Consider the following 27,551-nt stretch of genomic DNA (forward strand, 5'->3'; position numbering starts at 1 on the left):
GAGTGCGGCTGTGAGGGAGCCCCCGCGCAGGGGCACCCCGGCCGGCGGGGATGGGGCCGCAGCCTCAGGCTGCTCTCTTCGTCCGGGGGAGCTTCTCCTGGCTCCCAGCCGCGGGGAAGCCCTGAAGCCACCTCACGCTGTAATCTTGGTGGATCCTTGTGACGGCGTGGGGGATATTTGGGGAAGAAGGCGCTGAAGTTTTGGTGCCTTGTGTCACTGTGGGCCCTTCTGTCAAGTGCTCGGTTTGGGCTTATGTAATCTGAAAATCGGGGGGTTCAAACTCTAAAATATTTTCCACATAAAGAAGGACTTATGAGAAAGTTTGGTTATGTGTTATGATAGTAAACATCCTGTTGCAATGATTGATGTTGCTATAAGTAGACTTCCCATCTCTGAATATCTACTGGAGAATGTAATACTTGCCAGGCCCCAAGTGCTGAGTCTTCCTTGTGTTGGCACAACACTAGAATTTCTGTGGAGAAACTTGGATGAAAGCATTCAAGGACGAGTCAGATATGATAATGATATAATCATGGGAATGATTATGCCTACTTATTATAGGGTAATTGTAAACCCTAATCTGACCTTGCTATTTTTCAGCTACTGCATGACCCTTGATTTAGAATTAGATCACCATGGGGTCGGGCACCTGACCTACTGGAGCATATTTTGGTATTTGAGGAACTAGAGAGCAAATAGATATTGTGTGGTGATACAGTTTTATCGCAGGGTTTAAGGCCTAAGGAATATAGTTGTTACTTGTAATTTTATGCTTTACTGGCACAGCATCCTTGCATGCAATGGGATGTGTGTTTTGGAAGCAGGCAGCAGGGGCAGCACTAAGAAAGAAGCTCAGAGATCTCAGTAGCTGAAAGCAGTAAAAAAAGTCTCTCTCTGAAGAATTTACAGGACTTGATGCCCCAAGCCCCAGCATACCACCATCATGTCGGGCACTGTGTCCATTCTCCAACAATTTGCCAATGGCTTGAAGAGTCGCAGTGAAGAGACAAGGGCGAAAGCTGCCAAGGACTTGCAGCATTATGTCACCATGGAGCTCCGTGAAGTGAGTGCTGCAAATGAGATAATTTATCCTTGTTTATCATATGAGTGTAGGGCACAGGCTGGGTACTTTGGGGATGGAGATTTTTGGAATGTGGAAGCTGGTCTTAGAGAGGAGGTGGGGCATAGCAGGGAGCTTACCTTTGCCCCAGCATGTAGGAGAGGTGAGTGAGTTGGTGACACGGAAGGATGGTCAAGCACCAGAATAAATAAACTTGACACATCGAGGGCACAAAGAAGAGACACTGTTTTCTGTTTGTAATGTGTGGTTGATTTAATTTCTTTCTGTTTAAGTGACCTAAGAAGCATTGTCTTTATAGAGGTTTTGGGGGCAGGAAGGAAGGAAAGAGTGCTAAAAGCTGATTTGAACTTTTTCCTTTTACAGATGAGTCAGGAAGAATCTACCAGGTTTTATGATCAGCTGAACCATCACATATTTGAGCTGGTCTCTAGCTCTGATGCAAATGAAAGGAAGGGTGGCATTCTGGCTATAGGTGAGTGAAAGTGCTTAATGCCTCTGGTGAGTTTTCTCTTCATGCATCTATCTTTAGGGACAGATGTTCAAAAGGAATGAGCTTTTACAATTGGGGCCTTATGTCTGACTGCTCAGTACGCTGGGTGCGTGCTAGTTGCTGGGCTCTGAAAATCTGTCTCTAAGTGTCAGCATGGGAGCTGCTGAGTGCTGAGAGTGGTTGAAAACCTGGTGCTTAATGGGCCCTGAGCTCTTCTGGGAGTCAAGCATCAAATGTGAGTGCTGAGCATGTGAAAATTCTGTTCTTGAGCTCAGCTGAGAACAGTTTGTGCTGTCCATTTATATGTATTGGGGTGGGCTGACTTTCTCAACTCTCTTCTGTCTGAGGAGATTGATTCTTGTTATTTAAATTTACCTGGCTCAATATCAGCAGCTTCCATTCCTGGGAGGGGCTCACATAACTTCTGCTTTGATTCTGATCAGCTGCTCCATCAGTTGCTCTGGTTGTGCTTTTGCTGTGACATGGCAGAGCTGCCTGCATTTTGACTCTTAGGGAAATCAGCTTGCATAAATACTTTGCCTTCCAAACAAGTAGCCTGTATGTAGCAGTTACTTCTTTAATAACCAAATAGGAGGTGCTTATGGTTTAGGCTCACAGACATAATCATCCAATCCCAACGTGTTTGAAGACAGTGGAAGTCCCTTAGCTAGAGAAATCTTTGTTGACAACATCTGATTTTAAGCTGACAGTATCACTTTAAAATTGTTTCTGTGAATTTAGTGCTGTTGAAAGGTGCCGGCTTGACAACCCTGGACACTGATGGCCTCTTTATCTACAGAGCAGGTACAACCCAGGCACCGGCAGCGAAAGCTTCTGCCACACTGCCGCCTGCCAAGGTGCCTCCACCCTGGCCGGGAGAGACCATCTCTAGGGCTGAGGGGGAGAGCAATTTCCTTGGTCCATTTAGTCTTTGACTTCTCTACTGAGGCGGACCAGCTGTAGTAGTTGCATGTGGATGGATGCCTTTCTATTGGGAATGGGTCTGTGATCCCAGGGTGGATTTTTTTTTTTTTTTCCTTTTTAAACTAAAAATGGGGAAAATCTTTGAAGCTACTGGATGCATTTTCCTGCCCACTTAACAAGTTCAGGTTCGAAAGAATGGTGGCCCTTTCCTATTGCTTGATTATTTTTTTTTTTCCTGTGGATTTTCAGTCTAGGAGGAGTTAATGGGAATCTTTAAGGAATGGATAGGGAATACTAACTCTCATCCAGGGATTACCTACTGTCTGCCTCACTGACTCTTAGGGAGAACCTACAGCATTGCTCCCTTTCTCTACAGCAAGCCTTATTGGTGTTGAAGGAGGTAATGCCACCCGTATCGGCAGGTTTGCAAACTACCTGAGGAACCTCTTGCCATCCAATGACCCTGTTGTAATGGAGATGGCCTCCAAGGCTATTGGGCGGCTTGCGATGGCTGGTGACACCTTCACAGCTGAGTATGTGGAGTTTGAGGTGAAACGAGCTCTGGAATGGCTGGGAGCTGACAGGAATGAAGGTCGAAGACATGCAGCTGTAAGTGATCTTTTTTTGTCTTCACCTGTCTTGGAATGGGATGGTTAGGATTAGTTAACAGTGGTAGGAGACATGCACAGAAAGCTGTGGAAAAGCTCTGATTAAGATCAGAATGGCTGCCAGTCCATGTCTGAGAATCTGTGATGCTCTCATGGCAGATATAGTGCTGCTTCGTTGCTTCTACCTTAGCCCAGTGACTAAAGAAGATTGAGATACTGTTGTGCTAGGAACTGTAAAAGTATGGAGCTGGAAACAGATCAGGCTCACAGACATTAACAGTATGAATAAATGATATTACGGTCTAGAAATAATGAGGTTTGTCTATGGGTGCTCATCCTCACAGAGTGTTACTGTTTCTCTCCCCACCTCCAGGTTCTTGTCCTGCGTGAGCTGGCAATCAGCGTGCCTACCTTCTTCTTCCAACAAGTGCAGCCATTCTTTGACAATATATTTGTGGCTGTGTGGGATCCCAAACAGGCCATCCGAGAGGGAGCTGTTTCTGCCTTAAGAGCCTGCCTTATCCTCACCACTCAACGGGAGCCAAAAGAGATGCAGAAGCCCCAGTGGTACAGAGTAAGAAAATAACTTTGTTTTGAAGCAGCTCCTCATAATGCAATGCAAATGATCAAGTGCCAGTTTTTAGAAGAGCTGTCTAAGCTAAGAACCTGTGTCACCTTGGTCAGTATGTCTGATTGTCGGTAGAAAACTGCCTCCCCTTGAAAGGGTTGAAAATATAATGGCTTACAAAATGAGTAGTTCCTTTAGCCCAGTATAAAAGTAACCAAGAGACTTAATTCCATCAAGAATCCATTGCTCTATCTGCAGCTCATTTTCAGCTGTTGAGCCTGACCTAGTTTTACAGCCATGCAATCATCTATCTATTGTCATCTCTTACTAGCAGATGGTTTTATTAGTGTAGATAAAACATGAGCAAAAAAGGTAAGGATTCTTTTGTCTGAACCTTAGCTTTGCTGCCATTCTCGCATGAATTCAAGCTTCATAATATCAAATAAGGTTTGGACAGTGCAGTCAAATGTTGTGAACTTGGATTCCTCATAGTCAAATATGTGATGCAGATATTGATAAAGTTTATACCATGGCATGGTTGACTGGCTGTTTGATTAGTAATCTGTTGAAAATGCTCTGCAGCAGAGCCCACAACTTCTGGGTTAATCTGAATTTTGTGGTGTTATACTCTGTTATTACTCAGTTGAGGTTTGTGGCTACTCTTGGGAAAATTACAGGACATCAGTAAATCTTGACTGGCAGTACTACTTTATTTCCACAGGCTTTGTTTCTGCGTGATCCTTGAGATTGTGGTTTTTTTTTTTCTTTTCCCCCAAGCATACGTATGAAGAGGCTGAGAAGGGTTTTGATGAGACTTTGGCCAAAGAGAAAGGAATGAACCGTGATGACCGAATCCATGGTGCCTTACTGATCCTCAATGAGCTAGTGAGAATCAGCAGTATGGAGGGAGAGGTGAGCAAATGAACAAGACGGGGATTATGACTTTTGGTTGCCAGATTGCTGAGTTGCTACACATTGTCAATCAATCTGTGGAAATACCCCATTGTGTTTGAAATGGGGTTGTTGGGCTGAAAAGTCATCTGAACATGGAGTCAGAGCATTGATTATTACAAATTGAAGTGTGTCAGAGAAAGAACAGTGACAAGTTTGGGTTGAGTAGGTATTAAGCTCTGATGGAAAGTGCTATTAACTGGATTAATTACAATTAAAAAGATTTTTATACAGAATGAGGACTCCATTGCACGTTTTGCTGGATTTTGCTTAGTTGATGTTTTACAGCCATTTGGATATCAATTATACAGGATGCTGCTCAGGAGATTTGGGTAGCACTGTGTTGGGAATCTCTTATTCAGCTACTTTTTTTTTTTTTTTTTTTTAAAAAAACATGCTTTTCTACTTTGTCCAGCGCCTTAGAGAGGAGATGGAGGAGATCACTCAGCAGCAGCTTGTGCATGACAAGTACTGCAAAGACCTGATGGGCTTCAGTACCAAACCTCGCCACATCACTCCCTTCACTAGCTTCCAGTCTCTTCAGCCCTCTCAGTCAAATGCTTTGGCCGGTCTTCTGGGATACAGTTCTCACCAAGGAATCATGGGTTTCGCAACCTCACCTGTCCCAGCAAAGTCTACATTGGTAGAAAGTCGATGCTGCAGGGATCTAATGGAAGAGAAGTTTGATCAAGTAAGTGTTTGGTGGTCTTCAACTTTTCTACCAACATTCACAACACCAGTTCTTGTACAGCAATTGTCCTCTGTGTCCTTACTTAGCAAGCGATACTGCCTAGTATTGAATCGAGGCATCAAAACTCATTAATTATATGTATCCTGGCTTTGTCACTGTCTCTCTTAGAGCAAGTGATTTACTTTCTTTGGAAGCAGTCTTAACTATCCATCTTTCCGATGAACTCTGAAGCCAAATGTCAGTAGAATGTCGTAAAGCACCCAGGTAATAAAGATTCATGCATTACTGCCAATGGTCATCCTTCAAAGCCCAATCTATCTCCTTTCAGGTGTGCCAGTGGGTTCTCAAGTGCAGAACGAGCAAAAATTCTTTGATCCAGATGACTGTTCTCAATCTGCTACCACGGTTGGCAGCTTTCCGTCCTTCAGCATTCACAGGTGACAAGACAGATGGTTGGATGTTAGAAGTGTTGCTGAAATTGGGCTGGAAGTTATCCAGCTCTCTTTGGTCCAGATGAGCTTGTACAGGCAATGCAGCAGTACAAATGTGGTGCTTGTAAGATGAGCAAATTCCTCTGTGGGAGGACAGTCTTTTTTTTTCTGAATAAGTGTGACTTGATATCTGATGCCAAATGTTGCTCTGGTGAAGAAAATGGATTGAAAACTATTGTCTGAATTCTGTGACTGATACCATGAGAGATTAAAACCTCCTTTTTGTTTTTTCCTCAGTATGTCAGACTTAGGGTTGAACTCTGCTCTCTTGCTGCCACTCAGTGTATCCCAAACATTATCAGCAGAGTTGTCTTCCTTTTTTCTGTTGCATGTGCCAGGAAATATCAAGTAAAAATGGGAAATACCTGCTGGCTTTAAAGCAGTTCAATTGATTTTATCAAGCAAGCTTAGGAGAGCATCAGAGTTGGAGGCAAGTCACCAAGCTGCTCTAAGTGGATTGGAACAAACTTTGTGGTGTTACTCCAAATTTCCAATCAATCACTATAAAAACAAGATGCTTGGATCTTATTTGTGTATAGAACCTGTTGCAATGTTTTTTTTTCTCATAGCTCTTATTTTGGTGACTTTTTTTTTTTAAAAAAGCCTTCTGGGCTTTGAAAATTTTATTATATGGTTACATGTGTTTGCCACTGCTCATGTCAGCAAATTTTATATGGCTGTGTCTGTTCCCTAGATTTATACTTGTAAAGGTTTAGTTGCAAATGTCATGCAACTGTATAAACCTAAATGAGTTCCAAAATCTGTATTGTTCTCTCTTGTGGGCAGCTGATCAGTATCTTCCAGACACCATGAATCATGTTCTCAGCTGTGTGAAGAAGGAGAAGGAGCGAACAGCAGCCTTCCAAGCCTTGGGTTTGCTTTCTGTGGCTGTGATTTCTGAGTTTCAAGCTTACCTGCCAAAAGTCCTTGAAATCATAAAAGCAGCTCTTCCACCAAAGGACTTTGCCCACAAGTAAGTATGTAAAGGTTAGAGGAAGAAACTGAAACACCTGGTTTTTGTATAATTTTTGTGATGTGAGATCAAATTATTGTATTAAAATCAGAGGTATTTCTGTAAGACTGATAACACAGAAGTAGGATAAGGAAAGATGTTTGAAAAATAGCAGCTCCTCTTAATTAACTTTTATGTGGTCCCTTTCTAGGAGGCAGAAGTCTGTGCAGGTTGATGCCACAGTCTTCACCTGCATTAGTATGCTGGCACGAGCCATGGGACCCAGTATCCAGCAGGACATCAAAGAGCTTTTGGAACCTATGCTGGCTGTGGGCCTGAGGTAAGTACAAGGCATGGGAGCATATTTTTCTATTAGCCACTGGATGGCATTGTTGGCCATACAGAATGAGACCTTCAAAGTCTTCAGATTGAGAAGGAAGATTCTTGCTTTTAAATGATCTTTCAGAAGATCAGTATATCTCTTTCAGAAGAATAGTATGTTTTAAGTGTTAATGTGTCTGAGTTACTTAAGAGCGTTGGTCTCTGTGTAAAGAAATCTTTTTGTAGAACAGCTAGTGAATTCAAAAGCAATCTCCTTTACTTTCCACTATTCAAATACATTTGGCAACAGCCTGCAAAAATTTAGAAAGCCTCTGAAGGCCAGCAGATTTCTGCCATATCAGATTGGCAGGGAAGGAGAATTGAAGCGCTGAATATTTGCTCCTAGCTTTTTTTACCTTTGGAGCTGACAGTTCCAATTGGAAATTTCCCAGCTCACGAAACTGCTAGTATGGGAGGGTACAGAGAAGTATCTAGGTAGCACAAAGCTGTTTAGATTAGCTTAATGTTACCATCTGGAAGTAAATTTAGTTGCCTTTGTGTCTAAAAAGCACAAGTATAAGGAATCACTTAGATTCTTAACAGTATTCTAGCAATATTGCCTATCGTAGCAATGTGTGCTGTAGTCCTGGCAGTTTGTTCACCAAGTTCATACAAGAAGGTCATCTCACATGCCTGAGTTCATGCAAGAACCCCTATGCTCTGCTGGCAGGTGTTGCTGTGATGCGTGAATGCCCACGATTATCTTCTGATGGGCAAAGGCAATAACAAGGGTGAAATGCACACCTCGTATTGTTTCTGTTCTAATGACTGTCTGCCTGCTTCTTGCCCTCAGCCCTGCTCTAACAGCTGTGCTGTATGACTTGAGTCGTCAGATCCCTCAGCTAAAGAAGGATATCCAGGATGGGCTGCTGAAAATGCTCTCCCTTGTTCTAATGCACAAGCCTCTGCGACATCCAGGCATGCCAAAGGGCCTTGCCCACCAGCTTGCCTCTCCTAGCCTCACCAACATCCCAGAGGCCAGTGATGTGGGTAGCATCACGCTTGCCCTTCGTACACTGGGTAGCTTTGAGTTTGAAGGTAAGATGAGATAAAGAAGCAGGGGGCCAAGGGGTATGGGATATAAACATTACTGCACTGGACTAGAGTACAAGTAGCAGGAAAAGTGAGAGCACTTTCTTTAAACTCCTGTTCCCTGGTAAGACCAGCAGTTGAGGTATAAACTTGTGTTAAACTCCCCATCTTCTTCTTTCTAGGCCACTCTCTGACTCAGTTTGTTCGGCACTGTGCAGACCACTTTCTGAACAGTGAACACAAGGAGATCCGGATGGAAGCAGCCCGCACTTGCTCTCGCTTGCTCACACCTTCCATCCACTTGATCAGTGGTCATGCCCATGTGGTCAGTCAGACGGCAGTGCAGGTTGTGGCTGACGTTCTCAGCAAACTGCTTGTGGTTGGAATAACCGACCCAGGTTAGTGTGGGGTTCAGAGAAAAGGGTTCTCCTACCACGTATTAATTTTAGCACATGAGCAGGTCTTGATATGAGGTTGTCGTAGAATTTGAACGTATTTGCCACTAACTTAAACTGTCATTCTTTACAAATTAAAAAGGTCTCCCAATTTCTCTTCCCAAATCTTGATTTTTTTGAGGTATTAATAGAACACTAGTGCAAAATCTTCAGACTGTGCCCTTTGTAATCCTTTGAATTAGGTAGAACCCTGAGACTTGCTTTGCTGCTGTTCTGTGTCATGGCCTTCAACTTTGTAGTTTGAGAAGAGACTGGTCCCTTCTGTTGAATCTTCCTACTTGATTTTTTTATTCTTTCAGTTGCAATATGATAACCTGAGATGAGTTCATTTTCTGCACACTGCCTCCAAATGTGCCACCTGTAAGTGCGAGAGGCTGGCATTGTACTGATCTGGGTATTGGGGCAGTACTGAGCAGCACTGAATCTGTTGGGTTGACCTACCCCATTTCTCATGTGTAAAACACTAATGTATAGTGTCTCATGCTGGGGAAGCTCTCAGCATTTCCCTGAGGTTGTGAAGAATTTTTGAGGCCAGTTTGTGAATAAGGGCAATAATAAGAACAGGAGGGAGTTTACTGCATTTAAAGAGAAACAAATGTGTTCTTGCAGACCCTGATATACGTTTCTGTGTGTTGGCTTCTCTGGATGAGCGATTTGATGCTCACCTTGCCCAGGCAGAAAATTTGCAAGCTCTTTTTGTGGCCCTGAATGATCAAGTATTTGAAATCCGAGAGCTGGCCATCTGTACTGTGGGTCGCCTGAGCAGCATGAACCCTGCTTTTGTCATGCCTTTCCTGCGCAAGATGTTAATCCAGGTAATGAAGAGGGATGCCTGCAGTGAAAATAGAGTACTTGGTATTGAGATTAGGATGGTGTTAAAGAACTGGGTTATCTAGCTGTAGTGAATGTGTGGGAGCATGGGGGAATATCTCCCTTTTGGAAAATACTTATTACCCAGCTTAGTAGGTTTCAGGAAGACTTTTTAGTGATAGATGTTTGGACTGAAGCTCTAAGGATGTATTAGGAGGAAAGGATAGCAGTCATTATTTCACCCCACATTCATCATGCTGGAGTGCTTTCCATCAGTATTGAGGCAGAATGTTCTGTGCTTCTTTTAGGTCAATGGATGGCACCGCTTCATAAACGTAGATGGTTTTGAAGGCCATCTATTCAGTTTTATGCTAATTAATTTTAGCTTCATTTAGACATAAATGACTGGATGGAGTGTAAATGTAGAACATGCTTTACAAGTACTGAGATTGTTTTTTCTTTCTGTTGTCATTGGACAGGAGAGGAGGAAATCCAAAGAATTTTTGCCTACCTATATTCTCCCTGTTTCTCATGCTTCCATTGTCTTTTCTGCAGATTCTAACAGAGCTGGAACACAGTGGTGTTGGCAGGATTAAAGAGCAAAGTGCCAGGATGTTGGGTCACCTGGTTTCTAACGCTCCACGCCTCATACGTCCGTATATGGAGCCTATTCTTAAGGTAAAGTCTCTGTACATTTCCTGGTGACTTTGAAGTGAAATGATACAGCAAATGGATACATGACTGTCAGGAGCTGCAGTTCTTTTGCTTCATCATAGCAGGAAAAAATCAGATTGGTGTGGATATTACTCACAGTAATGCACGTATGTGACAGTGTAGTGTAACTTGATTCTGGATTTGCGTAAAGTTTGTGAAACGAAAGTTTCATTTACTGTTGAAATGCTCACCATGATGCAAGTTGAGCCCCTATGGAATCAATTTCAGGTGTAAACAAAAGGAAAGATCATTCTGAGTGTTGTACGTACAGCAAGGAGTCTTCTAAACACATTCTAATTTGTTCCTCTGTCACCTACCAGGCACTGATTGTGAAACTGAAAGATCCTGATCCAGATCCAAATCCAGGGGTGATTAACAACGTCCTAGCTACCATAGGGGAGCTTGCACAGGTAAGGCTACTGCAGGTACCTCTTTGCCATGCTTGTCAGTTGTTAAGCTTTTGGCAATGCTAGATGAAGGACTTTGATTTTTGTCTTTCGATAGGTCAGTGGGCTGGAGATGAGGAAGTGGGTGGATGAGCTCTTCATCATAATTATGGACATGCTACAGGACTCTTCCCTGCTGGCTAAAAGACAAGTAAGTGTTTGACAACTGCACTAAACTTGCCATCTGCTGTGACCAAAGCTGTAACGAAATATCCACGTGTCCCATCATAGCTGCTAAAATGAACCTTTAAATCACTCAAGCGTCTCCTGTGGAGTGTACGGTCACACTCGTGGCACACAGGTCAGGGATTGCAGTGCCTGTCTGTTGTGACATAGTACAGAATTGTAAAAAGAAAAGAAGAAGAAGAAAAAAAAAAAGGAAGCAGTTCTTATTGGAAGGCTTGGACTCACTGAATTGGATGCCTGTTTGAATTGTATCTCTGAGTGAGGGCAATAGGGCAATTATGGCAGCCAAAGTCTAACAAATTGTTGATTATCACTTTCTTTACTATTGCTTATTAAAAAACACTCTTTATAGAGGCTTTCAAACCATGGACTATGCTTTGCAGTGTGATCCTAAAATACTCAAAGAAACTTTACAGAAGTTGAATGACTGATGGATCAGGAGACATAATAAATTCCCTGGTCAAAACTAATCTTCTCTGGGCTTGATCTTTCCAGGTGGCTCTTTGGACACTGGGACAGCTTGTGGCCAGCACTGGGTATGTGGTGGAACCATACAGAAAGTATCCAACTTTGCTGGAGGTGCTTCTGAACTTTCTGAAGACTGAGCAGAACCAGGGCACTCGTAGAGAGGTATGAACATGAATCTACCACACAACCATTTCTAAAAGTTTTTGGGGGAGAGAGAGCTGTCAAATAAATGTGTCTGCATAGATTCGGGGGGGGAGGGAGCTGAAAGATCATTGTTGTGGCTGATAGAAGTACAATAAGCAGAATTAAGAGGGTGAACGTGTTGAGTCAGTGAAATGGCCTCCAGCTGTTGAATGGAAAGCATTGATGTTTTTTCCAAGCAGTCATTTTAATTTCAGATCTTCTCTCTAATCCTCGGGACCTTTCCAAACATGTGGGTTCATGTGTTGACTTTTGCCTTGCTGATGAAGTTCTGATGAATTTTCTTCTTCTTTCTGTCTTATCAGGCTATTCGTGTGTTAGGGTTGCTGGGCGCTTTGGACCCTTATAAACACAAAGTGAACATTGGCATGATTGATCAGTCACGAGATGCTTCAGCTGTCAGCCTCTCAGAGTCTAAATCCAGCCAGGATTCTTGTAAGCATCTGAATTTCTTTCAAGTGAATAGCTTTATAATCTACAAACAGGTCTTGAGGTTTTTTTATTACTTTTTTGTTGTTGTTGTTTTGTTTTGTTGTTACCAATTTGTCTCCTCTTCTTAACAAATTATTAGTGTACATGTTTTCACCTAATACTCAGGTGCTCCTGAGGGCACCTAATACTAGGGTGCTTCAAGACTATTTAATATGTAGCTTGTGACACTACCTTCTTTCTCCTAGCGGACTACAGTACCAGTGAGATGTTGGTGAACATGGGAAACCTCCCTCTGGATGAGTTCTATCCAGCTGTCTCTATGGTGGCACTGATGAGAATTTTCCGAGACCAATCCTTGTCCCAACACCACACTATGGTAGTTCAGGCCATCACCTTTATTTTCAAATCTCTTGGGCTGAAGTGTGTGCAGTTCCTGCCCCAGGTCATGCCAACGTTCCTTAATGTAATACGGGTTTGTGATGGTGCCATCCGAGAGGTGAGTGTACTAGGGACCACTCCTTCTTCCCTCCTGTTCCACTGCCCTAACATAAAAATCTATTTCTTAAAAGAGAATGCGACTGGCTTTGGGCATTGCTGTGCTATGTGTTGCTGCCAAGCATGCTGCAGAAGTGAGGTTCAGCTTTGCTTTTTCTCTCCTGTGAGCATTTGGTAGAATATCCCGTGGAAACAATTTTTCTGCTTCTTATTGAAACAGCTGCTTCTGAGCATAATCCGTAGAAGGCCAGTATTTGATTCTGTGTTTTTTATCAAGCTGGCTTTGTTCAGGAAAACAGCCTGTGCAGCTTCCAGAGCTTTCAATGATCTCTGCATTAATGTACTGTTGCAAACAGTATTATTAAATAATAGAGGCAGATTCTTTAAATTTCTGATGCAACCATGTACTTTGGCTCATCTGTGAGAAGGAAAATTCAATTTGCTACAGTCTGCTAACATTCAGAGCAGTGTGGGTGGTGATTCCACAGCAGTGCTTTCTCTTCCTTCCCACTTAAGTTACAGTTTTAGAAGGAAATGAGAATTGTGTGAAGATAATAATGGGCTTAAGGTTCACTTAACCAGAGATGGCTGCTGTTTGCCAAGCCTTTTCCTCAGGCAGCTGAAAATAATCTCTGGGGTGGGAAGGGCAGTTTGTACTAGTTATTGGTACTGTGTTTTATAGGTGGGATGGGTGCTCCCTTAGCAAAATCCCAACCCTGCTATAGAACTGCTGTTTTCTCCCAGACTGAACTACTACTCAGATTGGAAGGAAAACACCTCACACGCCTGGGTTGGCTGAACTCCTAGACCTGACTGATCTAACTTGCTTGAAAGCTATGCAGTTGTGCACACTCTGTTTAAAAATTTTCAGGTAAAAGAAGATGGTGAAAGTGTACTGGGGAGAAGAGCTGAGGTGGGTATGCGTGACACTAAAGCCTAAAGGAGGCAGGTCCTTGTCCTATATGTAAGCATCCTCTCACTACAGTAAAAAAAAAGGCACAGTACAGGAGCTCAGGGTTCATTTTTGGTAAATGTAGGTGTACTGCTTTCACTGAAGTAGCTGATGTTATTGCTTACTTAGTTTTCACAAAAATCTGTTACCTCTTCTCCTGAGCTCCACTTTGTGTTTTGTCACTCATTTCTTCATGCAGTATTTGAAGACTATAAATTTAATATATGATAACTTGCATTTTCCTGTTTTCCTAGAGGAAAAAAGACATACACATTTATTTTTGTGGACAAAGTGATTTAACCCACATTATTTCATATCAATCTCAAAAGTAAATTCATTGTCATGAGTGAGTGTATAAGGTTGTATTGGGGCAAAAGGAATTGCAAAACTGCCCTAATATATCCAAATAAAATTAAATCCAGTCAAAATTCTTCTATGGTACAATCAACCGTCTTTCAAAAAAAATGTGATATTTCTGGCAAGGACCAAACTCTCTTCCCCAGTAACTTTTCACCAATATATCTTGGTGGGGATGGGAAAGAGTACAGAAAGAGTATCTTAAAATGTGTGCCAGTTTGGTTTACAGGCAGGGGGAAAAGATTAGGGGCTAAATTTTTGGAGGCATCCTTCAAAGCTAAATTACAAAGCTCTGTAGTTGAGGTGTGTGTGCTTGCAAGCCTGTTCTGACACTTTATAAATTTGCTGACACATTATAAACCCCTATTTGTATGCTTGAGTGTCTAAGGCTTTGAGCTCATAAAATTTTTGATGGAAGTTGAGGGGTGGGAATCAACAAAAAAAAAACCCCAAAACTACTTCCCCCACCCCAAAAACCCAAACTACTGAGCTGAAGCTGCCGAGAATTTAGCCCCAGATTTTGAGCATATAGGAGCTATGCATGCTATTTGTTTGGTAAATGAGCTTGCAATTGGCCTGTGAAACGCCGTTTACCCAGCGTTGCTTTGATGTTTGAATAAGATACATTGATCACTACACGTTTCTTCCTTCCAGTTCCTGTTCCAGCAGCTAGGGATGTTGGTGTCCTTTGTGAGAAGTCATATTCGGCCCTACATGGATGAAATTGTCACCCTGATGAGAGTGAGTACAATCTTTAAGCCAGCATTTTACTGTCGGAAAAGGTGGATAGTGTTTCTGTCACTATCAAATGTATCAATTACTTAATAAATTCATATGAACTGCAGAATTCCATGCATTTGAAGTAATAATTATGTTTTGAAAGAACGTGTATTTGAAACAATAATATACATTATTACTAGTAACTGCAATAAGAGCAGCTCCTAGGTTCTGCTAGTGCCTGAGTTCTTCCGAGCACTTGGATTTTGTGCACTTACTACTTTCAGAAACAACAGTTTTAGCAAGAGGTGTTTGGAGTTCATAAATAGGTGGCATTTCACTTCATTTTCACTAACTGTTTGCAAACACTTAGAAGGATTAGGAAAAATCAGTTGCCTAGAGGCTGTTTTTAACAGCTATAAATATACTGAAGGCACAGAGTGTTTTAAAAACAGACCAAAACTGCCAATTTATATTAGTTTATAAGGGAAGTATAGTCCCTCCCTGCAATCTTGCATTTATCTAGAGACTGTCTCCTACAGTTTGCTTTTCTTGTAATTGGTACAGCTCAGTTGAAGAACTGTTTAATTTTTTCCCCTTTTTTTTTTTCTTCTGTAGGACTTCTGGGTCATGAACAACTCCATACAGAGCACAATTATCCTACTTATCGAGCAAATTGTGGTAGCTCTAGGAGGCGAATTCAAACTTTATCTGCCTCAGCTCATTCCTCATATGTTACGGGTCTTCATGCATGACAATAGTCAGAGTCGCATTGTCTCTGTCAAGGTGAGTGGGAAGCTGCAGCAGCGGGGTTTTTGGTATTGCTGATGCAGGTGCATGCCCAATGTGCCATGCTCCAGCAGGGCTTCTGCTGCTTGTGTGTTGCAAGCAAATGGGATAGGTGCAGTTCAGCAGTGGCTTGGCGTGAAATGATGCAGACAGCACTTTTGTTTGAAGTGCAGGATTGAAGCAACTTTTCACTGGATACTGACTTATTTAAAATGCATCTCTTTCATGACTTTGAGTCACATTCGGCCATTTTTCCCTCCAGCTATTGAATGCGATCCAGCTCTTTGGAGCTAACTTGGATGACTACCTTCATTTGTTACTACCTCCCATTGTAAAGCTATTTGATGCCCCAGATGTCCCAGTGGTGGCTCGCAAGTAAGTGTTGGTGGCTTTGCAGTCTCTTTTTTTTTTGCCTGCGATATCCAAGTTCTGCAATGGCTGCCCTAGCCACATGTAGAATGAAATACCACTTAGTTCCTTCCACAAGTTTTCTCTGTGTTAAATCATTATGGAGGGTTATTTTTGGTTGGATGTCACAGCACTGTTACTAGCTTTTCTTGGGTATAGACTATTACTTTCTGGTTCTCACCTGCCAGTATTTTAGTCACTGCAACTTGCAAGCTGACCTGCAAGTACTAGCTGCATTAACAGAGTTCTGGTGACATGTTTTTCCTATTACTGTTGATGCCTAGGAGGACTGAGCTTGAATCGCTACTGTATTTCTACATCTCGTTTCTCCTGTCTTATACCATGAGAGATAAGTCTTCCCTTCTTTCTGCTCTGACTTTAGAGCTGCTCTAGAAACAGTGGACCGCTTGACAGAGTCCCTGGATTTCACTGATTATGCTTCACGGATTATTCATCCCATCGTGCGAACACTAGATCAGAGCCCTGAGCTACGAACAACTGCAATGGACACCCTCTCCTCTCTGGTGTTCCAGCTGGGAAAGAAGGTAATATTCTTCTGAGGCGTGAAAGCTCATAGAAGGAGGGACTGTCCCAAAGATCAAGGCTTTAAAGTTGAGTATTTGTAATGCACTCATTCTGGCTTTTAAAGAAAACAGATTTTTCTTCTCTTAGTTTTCTGGAATCGGGAGTTACTGAAATCAAACTTTCAGAATTGGTTTCTTATAAGATCAATGAAACAAAGGTGGGATTTTACTGCTCTTGGTGAGACTGAGTAACTAGCTTTTGATGCATTCCCCTGTACAGTACCAGATTTTTATCCCGATGGTGAACAAAGTTCTGGTGCGACACAAAATTAATCATCAACGCTATGATGTTCTTATCTGCAGAATTGTAAAGGTGAGTTGACAAGTATATAGTTGTTTGCATAAGTGCACTTTGGGGATGTTTTCATGTTGAAACAGATGTAGCTGGAAACTTCACTTTGAGTTACTCATAAAATGAAGAATGGTTGTTGCTGTATTTGTGTGTTAAGTACAGCTTTTTAAAGAGACTTTGAGATTGCATTGGGAAAAATTATTGTCAACTGGTATCAATTATTTCCTATAGAAAAATCACTGCAAGTTCTAGGTAAGAACTTAGAGTTGTAGCCAGTGTCATTACTTTTTTCTCAGTAGTTCTTAAATGTGGATTTACCCTATTTTTTTTCCACAGTTTCAGGACTTAAGGAGACCTTGTTTATCTCAGTATTTTCCGTAGCATGTCCCACACTTCAAAAACTCAGTAACTGCTTTGCAATCTGAGTGTGGAACAAGCAGCACACTTGAGAACTGCTGTTCTCGGCTTACTAGTGAGTCAAATAGGAAAGAGTGCTTGTTTTAAGGTGTATTTAAGATTTCTTAACAGTTACCTTGAATAGAAAAGGGATATCATTTGAGTTCTCTGGCTTATAAGGTGTGATCATTATAATGAAACCACGGTTGTTTGCTTTCACAAATTTTGCCGTGAGATTGGATAGTGCTCTGACTTTATCATCCATTTGACTTGTAGAAAATTGCTTTTGTATGTGTGGGTGTGATCTTCATTGTAAGCCATTTATTGTAGGGCTATACTCTTGCTGATGAAGAGGAGGATCCCCTGATTTATCAGCACAGAATGTTGAGAAGCAACCAGGGAGAAACTTTGGCCAGTGGTCCTGTGGAAACAGGTCCCATGAAGAAATTACATGTTAGCACCATCAACTTGCAGAAGGTAAGACTGGAGCGCTGCACAGCATGAGTTTGCTACTGAAGGGAGGAGGTATTGTGTCACATCTAAGGAGTTTGTCCAGTGCATCTAAACTACATTTGTTTTACATCTCTTTCCGTTGCCAGCTCTGTACAAAACTGAGGTCAAAGTAGCGTCTGAGACTCTCTTTAAAATTAGAAGGTGCTAAGCAACTTTAAAGATAGGAGCAGCTGAATTATCAGACTATTAATGGGCATGAAGTAATCTTGACACTTTCTTGTTATGTAAAGTATGAACAAAACTTCCTAGATCACAAGGAATCATCTGTAGCTTCTAGAGACATCTATTTCAGAGTCTCTGCCTTTTTTCATCAGCCACTTCTCGTATATCTTAGTGCTATATTCTCTTGAAGCCAGTATAGAAGTTAATAGCTAAGCACTGGCTAATTTGGACAGTTAATGTATGTAGCACTCGGTTCAGTAGTGGGATGGATTGGTTTGAAAATGCTGGACTTAAAAATTTCATTCTAAATGTATTAAGTATTTTTAAGCTGATGTTTCAACAATGGCTTCAGCTCTTGATGTATTTTTGTAGGGAAAGAATTATTCATGTTAAGTACTTGGCATGTCATGACAGGAATACGTTTAGGGAAGATTTCTTAGAAATGAGACTGAAGTACTGCAAATTATCTGGTAAAGGTAGCAGATTTCAGGGTATTGAACAGGGAATCTCAGCAATGTGATTTGGAGCTGTAAAGAAGTAATGCTGCCCACTGATGGATTTCTTCTGCTTTTGGATAGTGCTTCATTTGGTAGTTGAATTGTCTTGCTTTTGTAATGCAGGCCTGGGGAGCAGCAAGAAGAGTTTCCAAAGATGACTGGTTGGAATGGTTAAGAAGACTGAGTTTGGAGCTACTGAAAGATTCCTCCTCGCCATCCTTGCGCTCATGCTGGGCCCTGGCTCAGGCATATAATCCTATGGCTCGGTAGAGTAATTCTGTTTTTTTCGGATCACTTGAAATTGCAGATGCAAGCCAGATATTATAAGGAAAAAGAAAATTACTTAAAAGCTCTTAGGTTCCATAAATAGAGATAGTTCCTGCTTTGGGACAAATCAAATAGCTGGCAACTTGATTTCATTTCCACCCTTCCCAGTTGGCTGCTCCATGATGTGCACAAAATCTTTCAGTGGAATTCTGCATATTAGTCTAGAAAAAACATAAGGTACATAAAAGTGAAGCTGGAAACACAGTAGAGTATGAAGTAGTTTCAAGGATCTACTGTGGGTGAACAAAAATGCCCCTGAGTGGAATAAGCCGCAGTGCTTTATTTCTTTTGCAACCAGTATGTCTGGAGAAACTTTGAGGTTCTGCCAGCAGTTGCCTGTTTATCTCTTCTTGATGATATACACTTGTCATCTCAGTGCATATGGATCTGACTACTGCTGTTAGAAAAGTGTTCATTCCTGGTTTAACTTTGTCTTAATGTGAGTTTTATCATTTTTGAAGTAGAAGGGCAAACAGCATGATGAAAAGTCAGCAATTTCTAGGTAGTCAGAGGTAATGCTAGCATCCTCCATGTATACTCTGTGCATCTCAAACCCATCCCACAGTATTTCTCCACAGTACTAGCAGTGGCAAGGGCTGTCACTGTACCTGTTTTTCATCACCTTTACTCCTGTAGCTTTGCCACTAATTCAAACTCCAGCTATTGCAGTCCTCTAGTGAGCACAGAAAACATAAGTGTTGCAGCATGTGTGTCCAGAGAAATGTACAATCATCTTTTTCACTACACTCACTTGTGATCTAAGACAGACTAGGCCTGTTTCCTCATAGCAGAAGAGAAGACCATCCTTGCTGCTATGAAGAGTTTGTTCTAGCCTAAAATACTTGCTAGCATATGATATACAATATTTCTACTATTGTAGTATATCATCCTATTATATATTTTTAAAATGCATGTTTCACTAAGTATTTGGTACAGAAGTTAGCTTTATAAAAACTAATCACTATTTATTGCAGGTAGACATATAAATGCGTTTTGTAGCTCTTTCTCTGAATAAGAAGGCAAGTCCACTGTCAAATAGACTTTTTTTCATGAATAATGAATCCCTACCTCTCACTGTCTTCTGTTTTCCTTCTCAGAGATCTCTTCAATGCTGCTTTCGTTTCATGCTGGTCTGAACTGAATGAAGACCAGCAGGATGAGCTGATCCGAAGCATTGAATTGGCCCTGACTTCTCAGGACATTGCAGAAGTCACTCAGACACTGCTGAACTTGGCAGAATTCATGGAACACAGTGACAAGGTAGAGATGCCATTAGGCAACTCTTTTTCTAATGCTGGCTAGCTGGCTGATGTCTAGTCTATGGAAAGGGTGTGAAGAGTTCATGCATACTTTCTTCTTTTTTATACTCATCCTGCTTTTGATGTATGTGCTTTTACCCAGGGTCCACTGCCTTTGAGAGATGATAATGGCATTGTCCTCCTGGGGGAAAGAGCTGCAAAATGTCGAGCGTATGCCAAGGCCCTTCACTACAAGGAGCTGGAATTTCAAAAGGGTCCCACCCCGGCCATTCTGGAGTCTCTCATCAGGTAGGACTGCACCTGATGAGACTTCTGCTCTGGCATCAGTACCCAATTTAGGATACCATTAGGATGAATCTAGACAATTCTTAGGATTTCACTCTCTGCCACAAGATGTTGTTGTAGGCTTACTAACTAGCTTGCATATGTATACTCCTAGCTGCTGAGTTCTGCCCTTCTATTATGCGGTTAAAATTATGATAGAAGCCGGGGGAAGTTGTGCAGGAAAAAGTGGAGTCGTCTTATTTTCACCTCTCGCCCTTCAAGTTCAATATGGGATGCTGTGGAGTGGCTGTAAGTTAGATGAAAGAGATTTCTACACCTACATATAAATAAGCCAGAAAAGCTTAAGTTCTTAACTAAAATTTCTCATCAAATTCTGCTCATCTAGCTTAGGTCTCATTCTTCATATGTCAAATAGAAGATATTATAACAAGAGTGTATTGTTTCCTGAGCTTTGTCAACAAGAAAGATGTTAGCCTGAAATACCTGCACAGGATTTGGTACTAAACTACATGTTTTCAAACATGAATCTCAGTTTCATGTCACAGAAACGTCAACTCTACTATTTGAGATGGACAAATTGATTTTGGTTGAGAAAAACTTAGCTTTGTCTGTATGCAGTGAATTTTTCAGCCCTCCTACTTCCTTGGAGTTGTGCTTTCCTGTTTTTTCCCCCCTCTTTTATTCTTTCATCCTTTGTCCTCTCTTGTTTTCCTGAGGAAAATACAGAATTTAGCGTATTCCCTTTCCTGGCCTCAATCACTCTCGCAGCTGTTTCTTTGTGTATCAAAAAGCAAGTTAAGGAGCAAAGACTTGAAGTAAAGCTGGATTAAAAATGACAGACAATTTATTAGAAATGAAAAAGTTTAGAAACCTTTAAAAATCCATTTTGTAGACCACAGTTAAAATAGTTCCAACTATAGTTCCACACAGTTGAAAAAGTTAAACCTTTAAAAATCCATTTTGTAGACCACAGTTAAAATAGTTCCAACTATAGTTCCACACAGTTGAAATTTACAGTATGAATAGTCAAACATATATAAGGCAATTCCCAAGACACCTTTATCTCCCATTTCATACAAGACTGAACAATTTAAATTAGATTCAAACTCTCTTTAAGGTGAATAAAAATAGATATATTAACTATAACTATCTCTTTCAATTTGTAGACCACAGTTAAAATAGTTCCAACTATAGTTCCACACAGTTGAAATTTACAGTATGAATAGTCAAACATATATAAGGCAATTCCCAAGACACCTTTATCTCCCATTTCATACAAGACTGAACAATTTAAATTAGATTCAAACTCTCTTTAAGGTGAATAAAAATAGATATATTAACTATAACTATCTCTTTCAATATACTCAAATAACTGTATGGCTACAGGAGGCATCTCTTTCCTTTAACTGTTGTTTTTAACACTTATGTAAGGGAGAAACATACTGATTTTTGACATAACATCCCTAGGTAACTTGTAGTTGGAGTGGTTTTTCAGAACAGATTTTAATATTCCTCAACGTGGTATGCTAGCAAACAGTCCCTTACGTTTGAGTAACTTTTGGCACTTATGGATTCTGTGGTGCGTACTAGTGTTTTGCTCATGGATACAGTGGTTCTAAGTGTTGGAGTAGAGTTTTTTGGCTGGGTGGCTGGGTCTGGATTTTTTTGCTAACCTGCTGTTCTCTCTTAGTCTTACTGACATATAGCACACTTATATTCTAACCTGAACATAATTTGGTGGCAGCCCAGAAAGTTGCTTTCTAGTTTATCAACCTTTAGGTGATCTGTGGATAGGAATAAACGCCCCAGAGCATATGGGACAAATCCTTCCTCCAGGGTTACTATCTGCTGGGTGCAGCCCTCTATGGGGACTTATTTGAGGCAGCAGCAGGAGATGGCAGTAAAACTTCAGGAGAGAACCTGGGCAATACTAATTAATCCAAAATTTTTGAGCTTCGTTTTTTTCCTCTGTGGGAATGTAAGTCACTTACTATACATTAAAGAAAGGTGCATCAGGGACACTTCTGATTGATTCCTCTGGCTTGAAATGGGTATGTCATTTTTGTGATTTGAGTCCCTCTTGGAAGGAGTTACTCAGCAATGCTTACTCTCGACACTGAAGGAAAGGCAACAAGGAGGCTTTCTTTTTTCGGTCCCTGTCTGGCTGCTTAATACTAAGGCAACCCACTACTCAATGCTAGTGAAAACACACCAGTAGGTTTTCTGAAGGTGCTGTAAGTGCATTCTGTTCTAACCTATTGTAACACAACATTTTTCCCTTTGGAAAGAGCCTGAAGAGGAGGAAATAAGTCTGAGCCCTGATAATACTAGTGGCTGTGGCTGGTGCTTAATGTGCCTTAGTGTTTGTGTATGTACATAGCCAGTATGTAGCTGTTGCACGTTTTAGTTGAAATGAACAATTATTTGGCTGATTTTGAGCTGTCCGTTGCCCACCTTCTGTGCAGTGGCATCGTGTAGCTGTACAATCAAATATTGGTTCCCTCTACGGTTTGAAATCCTCTGGACGGATCTTCATCTCAACTCTCTTCAGTGAATAGGTTGATCCGTGCCATCCATACCAGGTGATGCCATCCATGTTCTTGGTGTGTTCTCCTTTGCGGTAGTAAACCCCGTTCAGATTGGAATCTGTGCAGCAGTTGTACCAATATCCACCTTTTCAGAAAGCAAATGAATAGATTCCTGATGAGGAGCAGGTTTGTTTTGTATTAATAATAAGAATTATTGCTCTTCCCTGAAGAGAGTGACCAGAATGCAGCATTTAATCCCTGGAGCCTATGGCCCTAATAGCTGGGATTGCAGGTAAATTCAAAACTTAACATAGATACTAAATACATAGAGGCTTTACAGTTACATAGTCAAATTAGGCCAGTAGCTTTTCAATTAGTTGCTCATTCCTCTTAGAATATTTCCTTGACAAGTTTCTGTCCCTGACGCTGAGAGTTAGCATAGGAAATGAATTTGGGTTCTTAGCTTGGGCGTTTTAAGGTGTTGAAAATGTTTCTGGACTCTGCAAGTAAGCTGCGCTATTTTACTGAGACTGATGTCAACAATTTTATTTGCATCTTGCATGGGGTCCCAATGGGGAAATTAAAAATAAAGGGCAAGATGCAATGAAGACAATTATCTTTGTGACAGACCTCATATAAAGATAAATTGAATGAAGAGAGTAACCTCATTAGAGGCTCTTAATAGAGTAGGAATAAAGATTAGAATACAGGTCGAACCTTGAGGTACATGTAGGATAATAATGTAGGAGAATAATTACAGAAATAGGTGATTAGAACTTGAAACCTCATAAAAATGTAAGAAAAAATAAAAACCTTCTAGATATACAGGAATAACTTCCTGCATCACTGAATTGGATCAACATCTGAGATAGTCTGGCAGATTGGCAGGTACACATAATGGGCTGGATAACTGTGTAGGTGAGAGCATACACTAAATCGTTTGAAGAGTACTGATGTCTATAACATACAGTCTGGCTCTGTGTAAATCAGCTTTAACTGCCAGGTTTCCCACATAACCAATAAGTGTGTATTCCATAATTGTTCATCTTTCCCTTGATTTGCCATCCAGATACTACTTACTAGTTACTTGGAAAGAGGGAGTTGGGCTCTTTACAGATTACCCAGGCAGCCCTCTCAGGACAGGAAAGTGTTTGTGTGTTTTACCTTTACGGAACTGGGCGCAGTCATCCACACACTTGTCATTGTCCTTGTCCTTTGTGCTGAAGGCTGTGTTGTTGTGGTACCTTAGGGAATCGCGCCCTGTGTTGCCAGTGTAGTTCCCCACAAAAAGACGATAGCTATTTATTTCGTTGCTCAGCGTGAATTGCTTATATTGCGCATAGCGTATGTTACCTTCCCAGTCCTGCCACAGAACAATGAAGAAGAAATAGGTGCTATTAGAATAGTTTATGAAAAGACTCTCGTGTGTGTGTGTATGTGTATATATATATATATATAAAACTCATATGACTATGGTTATATACAGTGCATGTTGCCTATCTTTTCTCAATCCTAGATTTTTCATGACCTTTTTCTGTCTCAGACTGCAGAAACTTATCTGTTTAAGGCAAAGAAACTTTCCAGAGCAAAGCATCATATTTCCAAGTCTTATCTGCACTGGTATTAAACAATATGTATGGAAACCTGGTACACAGCTCTTGCATTCAACATCCTTGTCTCACAGTGTGCTGCCTCAAGTAGGGTGTTTTTTTTTCCTCTCTGAAACAGTGACTTATAGACATAAAGCCTTTCAGCTCACTTTTTTCCGTTGTACATATCCCATCCCTCAAAGCTATTGTACCAGCTATAAACTAGTCTAAGTCAAGCTCAAGCCTTTAGTAGACTGTAGAAATTGTTTTGGGATAATACAATGCAAACTCTTTTGTACACAGGCTGGAAGGAAGTGCTGCAACAGGAAAAGTCTCGGAGTCTTTAAAACTTCACAGAGATGCCCCATGAATCTTTAAATCTGAGGTGGTCAACAGTTTGATCTGTCTGCAGTGGGTTCCGCAGGATTCTCTAGAGCCCCACATGTTCCCTAAGACACAATCTATATGCAGACAGAAGGTTGTCCTGCTGACTTTGCATGGTGGAGAACATAGTTCTGTCTTGTCCTTGAATGTATCACTAGATCTATCCTACCTCCTTCTCCTGTAATTAAAGCATGCAAGTTCTTTGGGCCTCCTATAGAGATAGGAGATGGTATCTGCTGCTGGAGAATCACTTTGTACAAAAAACCTTTTGCTGCTGAAATTAAGAGCTTATTAATTACCTCCAACTCCACTCGCAGAACAGTGGGGCGTCTTGAAAGTCGGTAGATATTTTCATTTCCCAGCCAAAAATCTCCCCGAATATTGCCAAATCCTTCCCTGTATTGTTTCCAGTCCCTGTTGAAAGATGTCAAACCAACTTTACGTCTTTGGATGATAGTCCAGCCACCTCCATCTGTCTCCATGTCACAGAACACCTAGAACAGGAAAAAAGGCAGTGTTTACTTGTCAGTAGACTTAGGATGGTTCAATTCTCTTAACACAAGACATTGTTCCAGATTTCACAACTTGAAGAAATTCCTATTTTGTTTAAAAGTTATGGAAAAAATTTATTAAATGAACCCTTTTTCTGTTTTCCCTCTTAAATGTACACTCTTTCCTTCCTTGAAGTTTGCCTACATAAAGATGCTGATTCGAAGTGCAGGGTATCATAACTCAGTATGTGCGCTTTTCATCTCCATGGTAGATAAGTATTTCTTGACTATATTTGAAAAGACATGTAATATACATTGTGTACTTGACATCCTTACCTCCAGATCTGGACTCCCCAAAAATTCATCAGGAGGTAGCTTGTAAACACCAGAGATTCGGTAGTTCCTCTGGTAAAGTGATGAGCAGTCATAGACAGCATCTACTTGAATCAGAACCAGAAAGTAAGAATCTGAACAGCAAGAACAACTCCCCTGTAAGTGTGGTTTCTGTAAAGCTTAGTTTGTAACACAAGGAGTAATCAGTGAAGAAGACTTCCCACAAGTCTAATGTTTTCCTGAAATGATTTAGTTTTGATCAGTGCATGCATTGGAAAAAGGTTGTAGCACTGGGACTTCATGATGTTTTGGGGGGTTTTTTGTGGGTGGTTTTGTTTTGTTTTGTTTTTTTACCTCTCCATACCAAAGAGACATCTCTGCTTTCTCTTCACATTGCTACTGTGTGTGTCTGTGCTGGAAGGTAAAAAGGTATATATTTGCTGTCCCCTTCCCAAATAATAAAGGCTTATCTAATAGAATGGCTAGGCCTGCTGCCAGATGCCTGTTTTGATTGTGTGCTTGAACAGGTTAGCCAAGTTTGCAGATGAGGCATGTTTGCTCAACACTTCTTGCACTAGAGCCTGTGACAGAGATGGTGGCTTTTAGCTGCAGTCAATCTGTCAGTCTCTGCAAGCCTCCTTTCCTCCCGGTGCAGGAGCTGACTTGAAGATGTTAAAATGCACAGCTATTCTTCTGAGGAAGATAAACTAGCTGAAGCAAGGCTTTATGCATTCTGACAGTTTTTAGTTTAGTACAGACTAAGTGTCTCTTACCTGGTGAGGTGAGACACATCTGTTTTAAATAACTTCTGGACTGGTTTCTTCTGTGTGTTACTGTATTTTTTTTTTTTTCCCCAAACCTTTACTACAGCTCCAAAGAGATTCGTTATGGTATAATTTTTTATTTAAGACCTACTGTAAACAGTGGTGTGTCAAAACTAGCCAAGTGGAACTTTTTCTAAGAATTATTTAGTAAATAGATTTAGAAGTTTTTCCTTTGCATTTAAAAAACAAAAAAAATCCAAATGAAGTCTTTTGGCAAACGCAGTTGTCCCAGACAACAGCAGTTTCTTTTTAAGGAAGTTTTAAGCTTGTTGCAGTGAATGTCGTATTAAGAGAAAAATCAACAAAAATCACACTTTCTTCTAGAAGTGGCTTTACAGGTAGCTGACCTACAAAATGCACCTGCATTCCATGTTTAGTACAGGCCTGTGCAATCACTGTGTGCAGTGAAACCTTCCCTCAGGGAAGAGAGAATTTTGAACAACTTAACTCTGATATAAGCCTAGCCAGAACAGTTTGCATCTTTCATTGTCTACAGCCTTGAATTTTTGAGAATTATTCAAAAAATGAATCACTCTTTTACGACTATCTCTGAACCAGAGTGAAGATACAGTTACAAATCTCCAGTAATGCTTGGAGAGCGTTTCTAATTGTTTTACCAACTTCTAGTCCCCTGTCAGCACTGTGAACTCAGAGGGTATTACTGCCAGAGCCATTCCCTGACAAAGCCAGCTCCCTTTCTTTTTGGATGGGTACTGTAGTGCTCAGAAAATGAAATATTAGACTGAGTTCCTCACTGTACAAATACAGTACCTGTTCAGTTTTTCCAATCCCTGATAACAGACATACAGATATTAAAATACAGCTGGATCTTTGGACTTTTGACAGGTAAATTCAAACTAGTTTTCTCAGGATCACCTGCCTACGGAAATACTTTAAGCAGAAGTATTCAGTATGCATACTTGCTAATGACATTAGTGGGACACGCTAGCATTAAGAACTAGTCATTAGTTCACTTTGTGCATTAAGAGGTGTATCTGGGAGCTTGGCAACTCCCTTCTTACCAGCTGAAGTTTGTGTGACCGTCTGAGCTGCCTGGAGTTGCATGATATCTATCTGGTTGTTCATTTCGGAGTATTTGCTCTCTGCATCAATGAGGCGGGACTCCATCTGCTTGGTGCTCCCTTCAAGCTCCATCACCTGCATGACCACGTTCACCCAGTCACCTTCCTGCTTCTTGCTCAGCTCCTGCAGCATTCTGCTCAGGTTGGCTACTTGCAACTTGAGCTCCTTAATCTCCTCGCAGCAGCCTGTCATCTTGGACTGTGCGTTCCCATTGATTGTTCTTCTTTTAGGAGGCTTCTGCAGCAGTGCTGGATAGATTGCCACAGACACAGTGACAATGCAGAGCCATGCCAGCTGAGCAGTGGATCTTGCTGGCATTTTTGCTTACAGCAACAGAAAACTTCCAGCTGACTGCGGGTAGTCTGAATGCAGCTGGGATAGGTATGAAACTTTCTGCAAGTGCTA

General features: G+C 41.2%; 2 protein-coding genes across 3 annotated transcripts in view; one reads left to right on the plus strand and one right to left on the minus strand.

Annotated features, from left to right (window-relative positions):
* Window positions 1–900: 900 nt before the first annotated feature.
* The window catches only part of MTOR (mechanistic target of rapamycin), a 68,152-nt gene continuing 41,501 nt past the window's right edge, over window positions 901–27,551 (plus strand). The window contains exons 1-28 of one of the 2 annotated variants that reach the window (XM_019474759.1): window positions 901–1,063; window positions 1,445–1,553; window positions 2,872–3,104; window positions 3,477–3,677; window positions 4,449–4,583; window positions 5,038–5,313; window positions 5,642–5,750; window positions 6,591–6,777; window positions 6,968–7,096; window positions 7,931–8,175; window positions 8,352–8,567; window positions 9,234–9,439; window positions 9,990–10,112; window positions 10,469–10,558; window positions 10,653–10,745; window positions 11,276–11,410; window positions 11,755–11,884; window positions 12,127–12,377; window positions 13,248–13,289; window positions 14,340–14,426; window positions 15,021–15,188; window positions 15,454–15,566; window positions 15,982–16,144; window positions 16,404–16,496; window positions 17,202–17,348; window positions 18,167–18,309; window positions 19,468–19,630; window positions 19,772–19,917. In XM_019474759.1, coding sequence (XP_019330304.1) covers window positions 944–1,063; window positions 1,445–1,553; window positions 2,872–3,104; window positions 3,477–3,677; window positions 4,449–4,583; window positions 5,038–5,313; window positions 5,642–5,750; window positions 6,591–6,777; window positions 6,968–7,096; window positions 7,931–8,175; window positions 8,352–8,567; window positions 9,234–9,439; window positions 9,990–10,112; window positions 10,469–10,558; window positions 10,653–10,745; window positions 11,276–11,410; window positions 11,755–11,884; window positions 12,127–12,377; window positions 13,248–13,289; window positions 14,340–14,426; window positions 15,021–15,188; window positions 15,454–15,566; window positions 15,982–16,144; window positions 16,404–16,496; window positions 17,202–17,348; window positions 18,167–18,309; window positions 19,468–19,630; window positions 19,772–19,917 — 4,253 coding nt within the window. In that variant the 5' untranslated portion in view covers window positions 901–943. The remainder of the gene's footprint in view (window positions 1,064–1,444; window positions 1,554–2,871; window positions 3,105–3,476; window positions 3,678–4,448; window positions 4,584–5,037; window positions 5,314–5,641; window positions 5,751–6,590; window positions 6,778–6,967; window positions 7,097–7,930; window positions 8,176–8,351; window positions 8,568–9,233; window positions 9,440–9,989; window positions 10,113–10,468; window positions 10,559–10,652; window positions 10,746–11,275; window positions 11,411–11,754; window positions 11,885–12,126; window positions 12,378–13,247; window positions 13,290–14,339; window positions 14,427–15,020; window positions 15,189–15,453; window positions 15,567–15,981; window positions 16,145–16,403; window positions 16,497–17,201; window positions 17,349–18,166; window positions 18,310–19,467; window positions 19,631–19,771; window positions 19,918–27,551) is intronic. The other variant, XM_009289624.2, reaches the window with a different exon arrangement.
* On the minus strand, window positions 22,418–27,464 carry ANGPTL7 (angiopoietin like 7). The gene is made up of 5 exons (XM_009289623.1): window positions 27,086–27,464; window positions 25,243–25,343; window positions 24,715–24,909; window positions 23,607–23,805; window positions 22,418–22,587 (listed from the first exon to the last, which is right to left on the minus strand). The coding sequence occupies exons 1-5, from the start codon at window positions 27,462–27,464 to the stop codon at window positions 22,418–22,420; spliced, it is 1,044 nt and encodes a 347-aa protein (XP_009287898.1).

This window comes from Aptenodytes forsteri, unplaced genomic scaffold (assembly GCF_000699145.1).
Source record: "Aptenodytes forsteri isolate BGI_AS27 unplaced genomic scaffold, ASM69914v1 Scaffold61, whole genome shotgun sequence".
NCBI classification, from domain to species: domain Eukaryota; kingdom Metazoa; phylum Chordata; class Aves; order Sphenisciformes; family Spheniscidae; genus Aptenodytes; species Aptenodytes forsteri.